General features: G+C 46.3%; 1 protein-coding gene across 1 annotated transcript in view; it reads left to right on the plus strand.

The window, feature by feature from the left end:
- The window catches only part of magixb (MAGI family member, X-linked b), a gene marked incomplete at both ends in the record, with an annotated part of 45,165 nt that extends 31,528 nt beyond the window's left edge, over positions 1-13,637 (plus strand). The window contains 9 exon segments of the mRNA XM_080496960.1: positions 873-936; positions 1,043-1,456; positions 6,649-6,849; positions 7,028-7,104; positions 7,551-7,697; positions 8,249-8,387; positions 9,263-9,768; positions 9,997-10,443; positions 13,599-13,637. Of these exon segments, the coding sequence (XP_080353086.1) occupies positions 873-936; positions 1,043-1,456; positions 6,649-6,849; positions 7,028-7,104; positions 7,551-7,697; positions 8,249-8,387; positions 9,263-9,768; positions 9,997-10,443; positions 13,599-13,637 (2,034 nt within the window).
- Between the last annotated feature and the right edge of the window lie 188 nt (positions 13,638-13,825).

Raw genomic sequence — 13,825 nt, forward strand, 5'->3', positions numbered from 1 at the left:
CCAAATTCCACTAAAAAGCCCTGTGGTTCCTGGATTGTAATCAAACGTTTGTGCTGCCAGAGGACCCCGGGCTCCGTTTGAGGTCATCCGGTATAAAACATTTAGTTTCCTCCGGTCCAGATCTTTCCATAAAAGTAATGATTAAAACCTTAAAACTAATCCTAGAGAGTAATATTGAGAGTGCAGCGACTCTTAAATTGGGGGTGATGCATTCTGTTTAAATCCTGTTTGTGAGCAGTCTCCACGTTCCAGATTAAATTGACTTTACAGAAATTGGATTTTGCAAAACAATAGCAAGGCCACAATAATCTAAACGGGATTTATTGAAAGCATGAACCACATTATCCAGTTAAGATGCAAATCTTCTGACCAGATTCTAGATAACTAGTTAACTGAACGCTGATTATAATGTATTTTGTAAGATTATTGTCACAGATAATGCTGACAGTAGTTAAGTGGTTTGTAATTGTGCCTCACAAAGTATATCCTTAATTCCAATTCAGGTTTGGGGGTTGTTCTGTTTGGAGATTGCATGTTCTTCAAGTACATGCATGGGTTTTAGTTTAGTCCAAAAACATGACTTTTTGATTAAATCTAAACTGTCCTAGAGGTGTGGATGGATGGATGGATGGATGGATGGATGAGAAAGGTGTCTAAAACTGATTCATGCAGATTTCACAAAACTAGAATATAGCTTTTAAAGGTGCAGCACAAAAATGAAATATTGTTAAATCCACTCATAATAGCTGATATGAAAAATACTATAAATGTTAAATCTGAAAAGTTTTCAAGATTTTCCAAATGAATCAATTCACACCATTCCCTTCACCTTTGTGTGACACTAAATATTTGTGTATTTTGCCTTCCGATAGGTACAAACAATTCTACAGGAACACACCAAACAGGGAGAAGTCGTCTTACTAGTTTACAGAGGAGGTAAGTGACTCACATTCATTGTAACATCAGTAATTTCTTTATAAACTCTTTAAGTGACCTGGAAGGTGTCTAACAGCCGCCTTGTCGTCCTCGTCCTCGTCGTCAGGTGTCTATCATTCAACCATCTCCCCCGGCTCTATTCGGAGACTCCCCCCACCTCTCCTCCGCCCGCCTCCTCCGCCCGTTGGCCTGGACAACTTCTCCGACCTGCCAGAGCCGCTGCCGATGCCCCGGACGTCCTACAGCACGCCGCCCTCCCCGGCCCCGACGCGCTCCTCGCTGATCCAGAGCACCAGCTTCCTGGAGTCCATTCCCGTCACGCTCACCATGGAGCCCAAGGACTGGCTCAGCACGGGCCTGGAGGACGACGCCGGGGGGAACCCGCTGACTGACACGGGCCTGCACAAGCAGGGCGGCGAGAGAACTCGCCCGTTTCGGGGATTTGAAGTGGAGCTGAGGAGGAAGCCGGGGGAGGGCTTTGGGTTCGTCATCGCCTCTCAGGACGTGGAGAACGTTAAAGGTAAGAGCAGCCAAATCCTGGTGTCAGTGTCTCTATCCATTCAACGTCTGGTTATTCCCATTATAAATATTGTTATTGTTATTAATGTCTCATTTGGAGGTTTGGTTTTTGATACAAGATCAGTTGTACGTTTATCAGCTCACCTCTTTTCTGGGTAGATTTCAAGGTAAAGGTACTTCCTACTGAGTTCTTCTAAGTATTGTCAGTAAAGTGTTGCAGCTTCAAATCAGTGCGCCACTTTAAGTAGGTTAAAGTGCCGCTACATTTAAGCGCCCCCCATCCTGCACACCTGGCATCGATTACCTGGAGGCTTTATATCCTCCACCTTGCCCTACCACCACCTCGTGGGCAAACATAAATCCTGCACACATGGCCACACACAGGCAACAGGAATAAACAATAAATCCATATGAATCATAACTACACAGTGTATAATTGAAACAGTAAAGTTTGAAATCAATTTTCATTGAAGAAACACAAACACGTCCTGTTTTTTTTGTTTTGTTTTCCGCACAAATCACACACCTGGACTCAACCACTTCTATTTAAAGTCTTGCATTTAATTCAGGCTTTCGTTGACCAGTTTCAACGTCTATTGGTGTCATATATTATGTGATTATATGAATTTATGATTGGCGATTTTGGGGGTAAAAAAAAAAAAAAAAAAAAAGCAAAATGTAAATTACATTTAAACTTATGAACTCATTGAGTTCAACACACGTTACTGAGGCCGTATATAAAAACAGTGACAACGCTGCCGTCTGTCTCGTTCCTGCTCGCTGAGCGCACAGTACTTTCAGTGCGACCTTTATTACGCAATATTATCACATTGATCAGACATTTCTGCTACTGTCTACATGAAGGTCGTCTTCCTCACCTGTTCTGCTGCTATCAGTTTCAAGAAAGAAAGTAAAAAACATAAAAAACTGAGAACATCCACATTCCAGCGCATCTTCCCACTGGTCTCAATTCAGTCGAACACAGTCAGACACTGTCTGGAATTATTGCATCAAGTTCGCGGTACTTTTTATTTGCAGTAATCAGATAAGTGATTCCCCTACTTCTTCACAGAAGCAAATGCAATTAGTTTGCTTGTCGTTCTCTCAGCATCGGTTAAAAACGGGTATAGACTCTGCACCAGGGATTTTGTTTTTTTGTTTTTTTTTTAAAGCAACTGCTCAGTGGGGATTTGTGTGTTTTAGTAGGACTAGCATGGCGTGCTGCACTGTGATCTGAGGTGAGAGTTCAGTGATGCTGCAGCTTGTGAAATATGAACGCACGCTGCAAAACGCTGCTACTCATAGGAGTTTGCATTGTGAGAACTCTTGTATGGCATAATGTCGAAACTTTTCTTCTTTCTTTTTCATTTGAGCCGGTTTGATGTGAACTTTGAGAAATTCAAATGTTTTGAAATATTTTGCATGAAACCAAAGGAACAGTCATGAACAGTTACTGACAAGTTCATCTGGACTCTTTTGGGTTTATATGTGACCATACTTTTCCGTATTTTGAATTTCATTTCAAGCAATATTCTCAAATCACCTGCAGCTTTGTCGGTATATTCATCTGTCCCGGCTGGACGACCCGTATCACTTTTACTCGTTTATTTTCTATCTGCCGAGGCGAGCACATCCCCCTCTTGTTGCTTAGTGGCTGCTTATGAAAAGCCAGTTTAACTGCAGCATCCTCCCTCCTTCCCATGTTTGGTATCGGCGGCTCGGTTCCACTCGGATGCAGTTCAATTTGCTTTATGGCTCCGGCTAACGCGCGTTTGTGTTTTCATTGGGAGATTAAGGTTGTAAGAGCACCTGTCCCTGCTGTGTTCTGACCATCGCTTCCTGTAAACCTGCCTCTCCGGCACGTCCTCCTCCTCCTCCTCCTCCTCCTCCTCCCACCTTCATTTCACTGTCATCCTGCCACAGGAACGAGTCCTCTCTGTCTCTCTTCTCCCACCTTCTCTGTTGTTCATTTCCTATCTCTTCCTCCTATTTCCCTCCACTCGTTTCTCTTATAAGCTCCCACCCACTCTCTCTCTCTCTCTCTCTCTCTCTCTCTCTCTCTCTCTCTCTCTCTCTCTCTCTCTCTCTCTCTCTCTCTGTCTCACCCCTTTTACGCTGCAGTAAAAGCATCCAGTCTGGTTTTTCAAAAGATTAAAACTCTCTCTCTCTTTCTCTCTCTCTCGCTCCCTCTCTCCCTCCCTCCCTCTTACCTCCTGCTCTCTCCATCATCCTGAATGCTCAAGAGAAATGCCACGCTGAGCTTTTCCCTCGCCGATGGAGCAACAGAGAGGGCAGCTAACCTGTGCTTTAGCTCCTGTTGACCATCGCACGTGAATTTCAATACCTCCACTCTGCTTCACACGGAATACTTTCTCTCTTTTTATTTTTTTGTCCTCTCTCTCTCTCTCTCTTTTTTTTTTTTTGTGCATGCTAAACTGAACTGAGAGCCATGCTGGAGAGACTGCAGTCTGCTTTGAAAACTGTGAAGGAGTCTAAACGTAATTACTCGCTATGTTTCTTCTTGTGTGTTTATCAAAAGGAGGAAAGAGGGATGGGGAGGGTACTGGTTTGCTGCAGTGTCGGACGTTGTGCTCGGTGCTCGAGGTTGAAGGCTTTCCAAGTCTGTGTTGCGCCTCTGAAGTTTTGCCCCGTCAGCCGTGTTGACAGCATGAAAGTTGGATCCACAGACTCGCATGTTCTGGATGTCAGGACAGTCGATCTGACTGATGCGTGTGAAGATGTGATTTGTTCGCTTCTTACCATTCATGCGAGGATTGATACGACTGCTGATTTTAATAGAATTTATAATGTTTTCAAAGTCCGGGCCGGCTGAAATTAGCATATCGTGATGTGATGCGGTTGCAGATTGTGTATATTTGAGCCGTCAATACGTCACGTACGGTGCTGCTCGACTGGTCTTGCAAAAGATCAGCTGTCCGACAGCGGCAGCCCTGTAGTAGGTATCTGCAGACTGCTGTGGCTATGATTGCACCCAGCGATCCATCTGAGCTGCAGAGAGGGGGGGTGGTGGTGGTGGTGGTGGGGGGGGGGGGGGTGTTTACGATGATGGGGAGGAGAGGGGGGAGCTGCTAGCACTCCTGAGCAATGATCAGTGCAGCGTCAGAGCCTGGCTCGCTGCTGGGCATACCGCAGTGGGATTACTCTGGACATGAGAACATGCAGAGCCAGACGAAAAAACACTACGACATAAAGCATAAAGTCCATTTGGATGCATTCGTGTGGAGTTTTAGTGTGTCGGTTTGTGCATTTGTGGCTGAGTACATCTGTCCCAATCTCTCCCTCTCTCTCTCTCTCGCTTTCTCTCTCTCTCTCTTTCTCTCCCGGCGTGTGAGTCACTGTGTTTGTGTGTGTGTGTGTGTGTGTGTGTGTGTGTGCGTGCGGCTGATGCACTGTGTAGTCATGTGCTTGGTGACCGTTGATGTATTATGCATGATAAGAAGACTATTTGCAAAGCTGCCTTGGCTTTGATTTGACCTGATTGCCGTTTCTGCCTGGGTCACCCAGATTAGGCCCAGATTGGAGACGTGTCTCTGGGCTCCCGATTTTTTTATCGCCCGCACCTCTGAACAGAACCGTCATCTCGATGTGACATGCACCTCATCTCCTGTCGACATGTCCCCAGCTCCGCCCCACATCACAATCTTAATCCGCTAACAAGGATTTCATTTCACCCCTGGAATCAATTTAAACATGCTATTTTTAGCCGGAGGGGGGATATAGACCGAGCGGTAAGTGTTATGTACCTCAGCTGAACGAGTCTGGGAATGTTTATGCTGCCCGATGGGTTATGTAAGGCCACTGGCGAGGCTCGAGTGGGGCCAGCTGTCGCCGAGCACAGCAAAACCCTCGTAAGGTCAGGGGGAGAGAGTCAGGCCGAGTTCACTAAAGCGCACACAGAGGAAACACAAGACAACCAATCGAAGCAGACGGAGACGGGCAGTCCGGCTCCAACCTGTAAGAAGCTTTTTTAGTTTGTGCATGCAGGAGATTATTCGGAGCTGCACGTTTCATGCGCAGGCCCACATCAGAAGCTCAGGCGGGGTCCAGAGTTGGACGGAATTTTGACTGATCTCATCACGCCGGAGATAAGACAAATTGAGTTCAGGACACAGACAGGAGGCGAATTGTCTCCGCCTCGCCTCCTCCTCCTCCTCCTCCTCCTCCTCCTCCGCTCACTTGGAACGTGCATTTAATCCAACAAACACAACAACGCAACCGCTCGCATATTACCTGTGACCTCAGCTTCACACCGTGCATTATAGTTAATGAGGATGAGGATTGTAGAGGCTGGAGGGTAACGGCCAGCGTGGTTCCCTGTCCAAGGAGAAAAATATTTCATGGTGCCAGCACAAAATGACGTGTGTGTGGGTGTGTGTGTGTGTGTGTGTGTGTGTGTGTGTGTGTGTGTGTGTGTGTGTGTGTGTGTGTGTGTGTGTGTGTGTGTGTGTGTGTGTGTGTGTGTGTGTGTGTGTGTGTGTGTGTGTGTGTGTGTGTGTGTGTGTGTGTGTGTGTGTGTGTGTGTGTGTGTGTGTGTGTGTGCGTGTGTGTGTGTGTGTTTGGGAAGCCAGTTGCATACTAATGCGGGCAGCCTGCAAGTTTGGATATCTCTGGCGAGGCTGAGCAAGAGAATCACTGACTCTTGTGCAAAGCGTAAATATCCGTTGTCGTGTGTAGTTTGACAGATTCAGGAATGTGGAGGCAATGCCGGAGAGTTCCGTGACAGTTTGTTCTCGAGGTGAGAGACAAATTATTGAGGAGACAGAACCTGCTCCCGGTGTGTCAGCGGTTGCAGCGATACAGTAGGTTTGATAGATGGGAACATGAAGGAGAGGAACAGAGTGTTTCAAGGAGAGTGGGGGGGTGAAGTGAGGCTTCCGTGTGACATGATTTATCAAGTAAACCCTGCCAAAAACAATCTAAAACTTAATTAAAGCTTGTTTTAAGAGTTCTGGCACATGCAGCGAAGAGATAAATCTTCCTGCTTTTAATCTATCGTCTTTTGACCCCACTTATTATTTATGGCCTTCAGTTAAAAGGAAAGTTTTGAACGCTGGATGGACTCCTGAGTTCCAGCTGCAACTTTTAAACATATCAAAGGCACCCATTGATTCGAGTCACGGGTAATTTAAGGTTTCTCCAACTGATTAAATTTTTTATTAAATTTTTTTTTAGCTGCTTCTCTTCTTCCGCACCGCTTTGTGACGGTCCGTCGAAGCAGCCCGGCTGCAAAGAGCGGTCAGATCCGGCCGGGCGACCGCCTGGAGGCCGTGGAGGGGCGATCCGTGGTCACTCTTCCTCATCGGGAGCTCGCTCAGATACTTCGCAGGGCGGGAAACACTCTGCGTCTCACCATTGTCCCACGTCCCAGCACCTGTACGTGCGCACACACACACACACACACACACACACACACACACACACACACACACACACACACACACACACACACACACACACACACACACACACACACACACACACACACACACACACACACACACACACACACGTGGTGTGGTATTTGGTTTTCCAACCAGTCTTAATCTTCCAGACAATTCCAGCCTTTCCGAGCCGACTGACTATGACACCGCTCACAGAAGCAGAAAGGGTCAAAGGTCACGACCCAAGGTGAGAACAAAGTGTGCCTCATGACCTTTTTTTTTTCTTTTTTTTTGAACAGCAAGAAGAGCATGCTGCTGAAATGCTGAGAACCACAATATAATAACAAGGAATGATGAGTGCAATGCTGGCAGCAACTCTTTGGTGGTCATATTCAGAAAAATATAAATAAATGAAAGCATTCAGCAGTAAACAGCTGGTTATCAACAAACTCCTCTTTCAATCCTTTATAAATCACTTGTTCTTTGTTTATATTCAGCCTGGGCATGGTTTGGCTGCACTGCTGCCTCCTATTGATGTAAAGGAGTCACTGCAGGTTTTTTAACAGTTTTTAAACCAACTGAGAACAAACACCAATCCTGAAGCAGCTTCTGGTTCCTGCTGTTTGAAAAGAGAGTAACGGTCACTGTCGTGAATGTTCTGACCGCGTGATGCCTCCTGATCTTGTCTCGAAGCGTGACTCCAGGTATTACAGCGTGGATCTGGACCGCGGTCCTTCAGGCTTTGGCTTCAGCCTCCGAGGGGGGAGCGAGTACAACATGGGCCTTTACGTGCTGGGGCTGATGGAGGGAGGGCCTGCCTCACGGAGCCAGAAAATGCAGGTGAGTCAGGTTGCTGCGTGCAAATTCCAATGTCCTTGCCACAATGACTTCAAAATAAAAAGATAAAAAAAAGATGTGGTTTTGTAGAAACCAACCAAACACTCCAAATAAATCAAAAACTGACTTGAAACAAATAGTATTTGACAAAATAAATATCATTCAGCTCAACAGATTTTTTTTTAAGATTAATTAGACTGAGAGGTTTCAAAAAGTAAAAAGCCTCCATGGTCATCAAAATCTTATTATCAGATCAAAGTAAGCGTTAATTGCACTGTCTCTCTCTGAGCAGTTTAAGATCAGGCGGTTAAGCAGGAAGCTTTGAAAATGTAAAATGCAATTTATTACACTTACATTTCATATTGAGCGTAGTTATTTTTATCATCCCTGGCTTACCGACGACTTTCAGATTTCAGCTTCAAACCCAAAACTGGAGTATTCCTTTGCAGTGTCCGTTTGAAACACACTGCGCCATCTTTTTTGTCAAATGGCTGATACGTCTGCATTTCCATCCTGTTGTTCCAACGTGGCCGCCGCTGATGTGGCGGTCGCAGGTGAGCGATCAGCTCGTGGAGATTAACGGGGACAGTACGGTCGGGATGACGCACAGCCAGGCTGTGGAGCAGATCCGGCGAGGAGGCCACCGCATCCACCTGGTGCTCAAGAGGGGTAACGGCTACGTGCCTGACTATGGTAAGGACATTTAGGATTTGGGGGGGGATTCCAAAGCATGGGAACGTAAGGACATTTAAAGAAAATATATGTAAAAAAAAAAATACAGGGAATAGTGTGTGTTTTGCATGTATGTCTTGGGTGTATTATCGTCTCTCCTGTTCTTTGTTTCTGAAGGACTGACTCTAACAACAACAAAAAAACTAAAATTTTTCCACTAATCATTCCGATGATTCCCTCACCTTTTAATCGAACCTCACCTCTGTCCTGTTTCTCTCTGTTCAAAACACTTCTTTCCTCTCTGCTCCACTTCCTCCTTCCCTCTCTCCCTCTCAGTGGAGCTCTCCAGTTTGTCTCTTTGTATGACCAACTCCAAGCTAGGCGAGCCTTGCTTCTATGTCATTGGACGGACAGAGAATACGCGGTTGGTAATGGTTCCTGTTAGTTCTCCTGTTTTCTGTCTCTCTACATCCCTTTACCCAGTCATCAGTTCTGCCTCCACCTAGTGTAGAGTAGCGTAAAGCCTGCGTTGGATTTTCACAGTGTCCCATTAGCGAGGCATGTTATTTAATTTCTCTCAGCTCTTACGGCTTACTCCCCGAGCTTCGCAATTTATGAGCACTCTGAGTGGGTTAAACTAAGAAAATGCCATAATTGGACAATCAAGTCCTAATAAGATGTGTGTGGTTATTGCTAATGAGTGTTGTGCTAAAATAGAACAGCAGCTGTTGCACAAGTTGACCTAATGCACGTTGGAGAGAAAAGAAAATGACCTCTCACGATGCCCTCTACCACAAATGTTACAGTTCTCCTCTTACCTGTCTGTTTCGTTCACTCTTTCTCTCTCTCGTTCTCTCTCTCTCCTCTCTTTTCTCTCGCCCATAATGTGCATGCAGGCCGTGAGCACAGAATCACCTCCCCCTCCCTCCTGCATCACCCCAAGGAGCAGGGTTTGGCTGCAGTAGACTCCGCTGGACGGAGGGGGCGCAGTTCCAAACCGAAGAGGAGAAGCAGGTCGGGTGGAGACGAGCGAGACAAAGAGACAGAGAGGAGGAGGAGGAGGAAGGGACGAGAGGCCTCAGAGAGAGGAGGAGGTGGAGGAGGAGGAGGAGGAGGAGGAGGAAGCTCAGGTTTACAGAGTCCGGCGTCCGAGCGGAGAGGGAGGTCTCGGCAATCCAGGGACAGGAGGAGGAGGAGAGAGACTCAGAGTCTACCGAGAGATGCCCTCAGGAAATATGACAGCGATACGGAGAAGGGGACAGTGCGGGGTAGGAAACGAGGCAAAGACCAGGGGAAGAAGAGAAGCAGGAGTGAGGAGAGAGGGAGGAGGAGGAGGAGGAGGACGGACGGCGAAGAAGCTGAGAGGGAGGAAGCACGGGTGGAGCCTGGTGTTGAGGAGAAGGTAGAGGAAAGGGTGGAGGAGGAGGAGAAGGTGGAGGAGAGGGTGGAGGAGGAGGAGAAGGTGGAGGTGAGAGTGGAGGGAGGAGAGGAGGAGGAGAGGGTGCAGGAAAGTGTGGAGGTAAGGGTGGAGGAAAAGGCGGAACAGGAAGTGGGGGAGGTGGAGGAAAGAGCAGAGTTAGAGAGTGAAGAGGAACGACTCGTCCTTCCGATTCCGAGTCCAACGCAAAAGCTTCCCAGACCCAAACTGAACTGGAAGGTGGAGGATGAAGATGAGGATGAGGAAGACTGGGACTGGGCTGCTAAGTACAGGGGACTGAGGGCAGGTGGGGGTGTGGAGGGTGAGTGGGATGAAGACGGGGGCGAAGACGACGACGGGGAGCTGCGGAACGGGGTCGGACAAGATGACGACGGCGTGTTCGCCAGGAGGCCTCTGCCGGGCGCCGCCCTGGAGGGACGTCCGGCGACGCGGGGAGCGCCCTTCTCCTTCCTCACCTCCACGCCGTCCACGGAGCAGCTGGCGGACGATGAGCCAGAGTCGGGGGGCAGCCAATCGGACGGCAGTGTGTCTGCTGCCAGTATCTCGGGCCTCTCCCTGGCCGCCACGGAGGCGGGCGGGCGCAGGGCGGTCGTGCTGCCGGGCCCTTGGCACACGCCCAGCCAGCAGAAGCTCGCTCAGGTGGCTGGGGGGGGCGGGCGGGGGGGAGGAGGAGGAGGAGGAGGAGGAGGAGGAAGAGGAGGAAGAGGAGGAGGAGGAGGAGGAGGAAGCAGCGGCGGTGGCGGCGCTGTCTCTTGACTTTTAGCAGGAAGTTGAGCATGCAGCAGCTTAATGAGTCTGTACGAGAGTCTGTCTGTTTCACACGACCTTTCCTGCAGCTCGGACACACACACACACACACACACACACACACACACACACACACACACACACACACACACACCCCCACGCGCACGCACTACAGTCGTGTAAAGTCATATTCTTTGTGCCTTTTGACAGCTGAACACTGGCTGATGTTAAATATTGATTTAACCTTGTAAATAACTCCCATAATTGCAAGATTATCTCTCCTGCCACACCGTCCCTTTGTAGCCGCAGCCACTGTTGTCCTTGCTCAGTCTCTTGCTTCATTTTTTTTTTTTAACGCCATACTTGACAGATGTTTCCCGGACAACGAGGTTTTCACCTTGGCTTCATCCCGTCTCCCCGTCGCTCACTCAATCTCTCTGCTCCTGTGTGGTAGCTCGGGCTCCTTTAGCAGAGCGTCATCTCTTAAGTCCCCCCCGCCGTTCAAAGAGCGCATCGACATTCACTTATACCTCACGAAGACACTGAGCAATAATAATGCAACTGTTTCGAGCCATCCGCGTCCAGGAATATGGCCCGAGAGGCGTCGGCGTGACACGTTTGTACAGAATCCCCTTTGTCTTATGTGGACACTTCTGCCTCCACTTGTCAACGTCATTCTATATAACTGGATATCGGATTGTGAGAAATGCAAATCCCTTTTAAAAATGCAGGTGTGGAAATCTATAATCTGTAAATACTTGTAGAGAAATAAATAAGAGAACCTATTGTAAGTACTTTACTAGCTGGAGTCAGGCCCTGGTTTGTGTTGCTGTATTGTAATATATCATAGTAAGCAGGGTGTGATTTGCAGAAGGAGATGGGAGTGTTTTTTTTTTTGTTCTACACGTCTCCATTTCTGCCTCATTGTTTCTTGCAGTGAGGGGGGAAAAAAATGTGTCCTGTCTTCAAAGTTAAAGCAACACATGGAATAAATGTGTTTTTAAAAGCTGTCACAGCTCCGGAGTGAAATCAGCCCGAATGTCTGATTAAGTCAGACATTATTCAAAACTTTGTCTCGGATTAATTAGCCGTTTTTGTTCAAATGCCTTAAACATTTAAATATTTGTAGGCGATGATTTTGAGGCCGTTATTATCAAATATTTGGTAAGTGCACGTACGCACTCATATTCAACCAACGGCTGTATCTGTTCCATCTAGTAATTTTATATTTCTTCTTCACATCAGAATGTGTCTATTTTATTCAAGAGAAATCAATTTCAAACTCCACTTTCATCATCATTCCTTTACAAAAAGACCCCCCCCCCCCCCTCCCATCGATCTTCATCACAAATCACACCCTGACAGTGAGTCTGATTATTTGAATATACGCAGTATCTCTATATATTACATACAACAGCTAATCGGTCGTGCTATATTTATTATTGTGTGATGACAAATAACGCAAGAATTGGTACTGAAATTGTAAACACGGACTATATTGTACCTGCCCTATTTATAAATGAATGTTTTGTATTATGCTGCTTGAGTGTGGATTAAGATGCTCCGTGTTGTACCCTACTACTTCAGAAGGCAAGCAAAAGATGCCAAAAGTATGCATCCGGGCGTGCATATTTTCAGTACTGTTAATATTGTGTATGTGGGGTCAGAACATTACAAAAAAGAACAAAACAAAAAAAAAAAACACTAGATTATAGAGAGTGCTGTGCCCATTGTGCCACGTACAGTTGCCTTGGTAACATAAACCACTTTATCCTAACTGCGGATTTTTTCTTACTGTGAAAACCTTTGCTCTGAGATCTCTAATACTCAAGGTGAGTGGGTCGTTTTAGTAACTCCAATCATGCCAAAAAAAAGGGGCCCTTTACTGTTATTCCACCCAAATTACCGCAGAATCTGAGCTCAGCGTTGCATCCGGGAAGGCAGAATAGCTTTCTTTTATCTTCTTCTTTTTTTTTCCTTTGCTCTTTCTCTCTCTTTTTTTTTTTAAACCAATTTTGTTCTAAAAAAAAAAACAGGAATCAAGCTGAATGGATACTGTGAGATGTTATTTTTCTATGAAATTATCTTTTTTGATATACCTCAGGTTTTCAGATACTTTGCTCTCGATAAGCCATTCGAAAAGGAAAAGCTGCAGAGTGACTTCACCACATTTGCGCAACGCAGAGAGGATTCCTATTATTTCAATATTAAAAGCAATATTTTTAATTGATTCCTTAAGGCGGCATTAGAAGACGCAGACTGTTACAGCTCTTTCCATGATCACGCGAAGGCCGATGCTGTGACTGAAGTCACTTCCTCCGAGGCTGAATTAAATTACTTGGCCATGCCCCCCCCCCCCCCCCCCCCCCCCCCCCCCCCCCCAACCCCCATTTGTTTGCATTGCTCTGCTGTCCAGGATGGCAGTGCAGTGATCAAACTCAATGACCATACAGTGTCGCTGGGTAACCTGTATGGATGACACATTTTATAAAGTTTGCTGATATTCTTTTTTCTTTTTCAAAACTTTCATTTCCTATGGGAGATTGTATGGCTGAACTGTAAACACATTCTAATAAAACCGCAAATAAACTGCTGAACCAATTTCCTCTGTGGCCATGCGTGACTTTCTCTTTATAGTCATGTCGAGTTCTAAAAACAGGAACGAACAGCAGAGGGCAGCAAAAATACAGAATGGGTTTTGTTTTAGATGAGACAGGAAAGAGATGGTGTTTTTTTTTTTTTTTTTTATAAATGATTGGGAAAAAATGCCTGCAGAGTAAGAAATTCTTTTTGACTGCAACCATCAAGAGATGTATGACTGCATGAAATGAATTATTTATCCTGCTTTTTGCGAGAAACATCTGGGTGATTCTCGGTTTCCTGGTCTAATATTAGTTCCCCATACTGTTCCTCTCACCTCAGTGTGCATGGACCTGAGCTGCGCCTGAATTTATAGCGTCTGCCCCTCTGATGGGAGCACTTAAGTGCTGCTGCAACTAAAAATAACATCGCTCTGAGGCCTGTCTTTCTCATGTGTTTGTCCTAAGCCGCATCCTTCTGTTCAAGTGAGCACAGACTCAACATGAACAAATAAATAGAAATGTTTGGAGGGGGTGAAACTCACAGCAGCGCCGTTCACAGTCGAGCTGCAGTGACTCAACCCTCTCAAATCATATGTTTGGTTTTCAATCATAAAGAAATGTTTTAAGTGAATACAATGTGGCTCTGGGAGTGATTTTTCTTTTCTTTTTTTTTTCTTTTTTTTTTTTTTTTA

Source organism: Blennius ocellaris (assembly GCF_963422515.1).
Source record: "Blennius ocellaris genome assembly, chromosome: 5".
In the NCBI taxonomy this organism is placed as follows: domain Eukaryota; kingdom Metazoa; phylum Chordata; class Actinopteri; order Blenniiformes; family Blenniidae; genus Blennius; species Blennius ocellaris.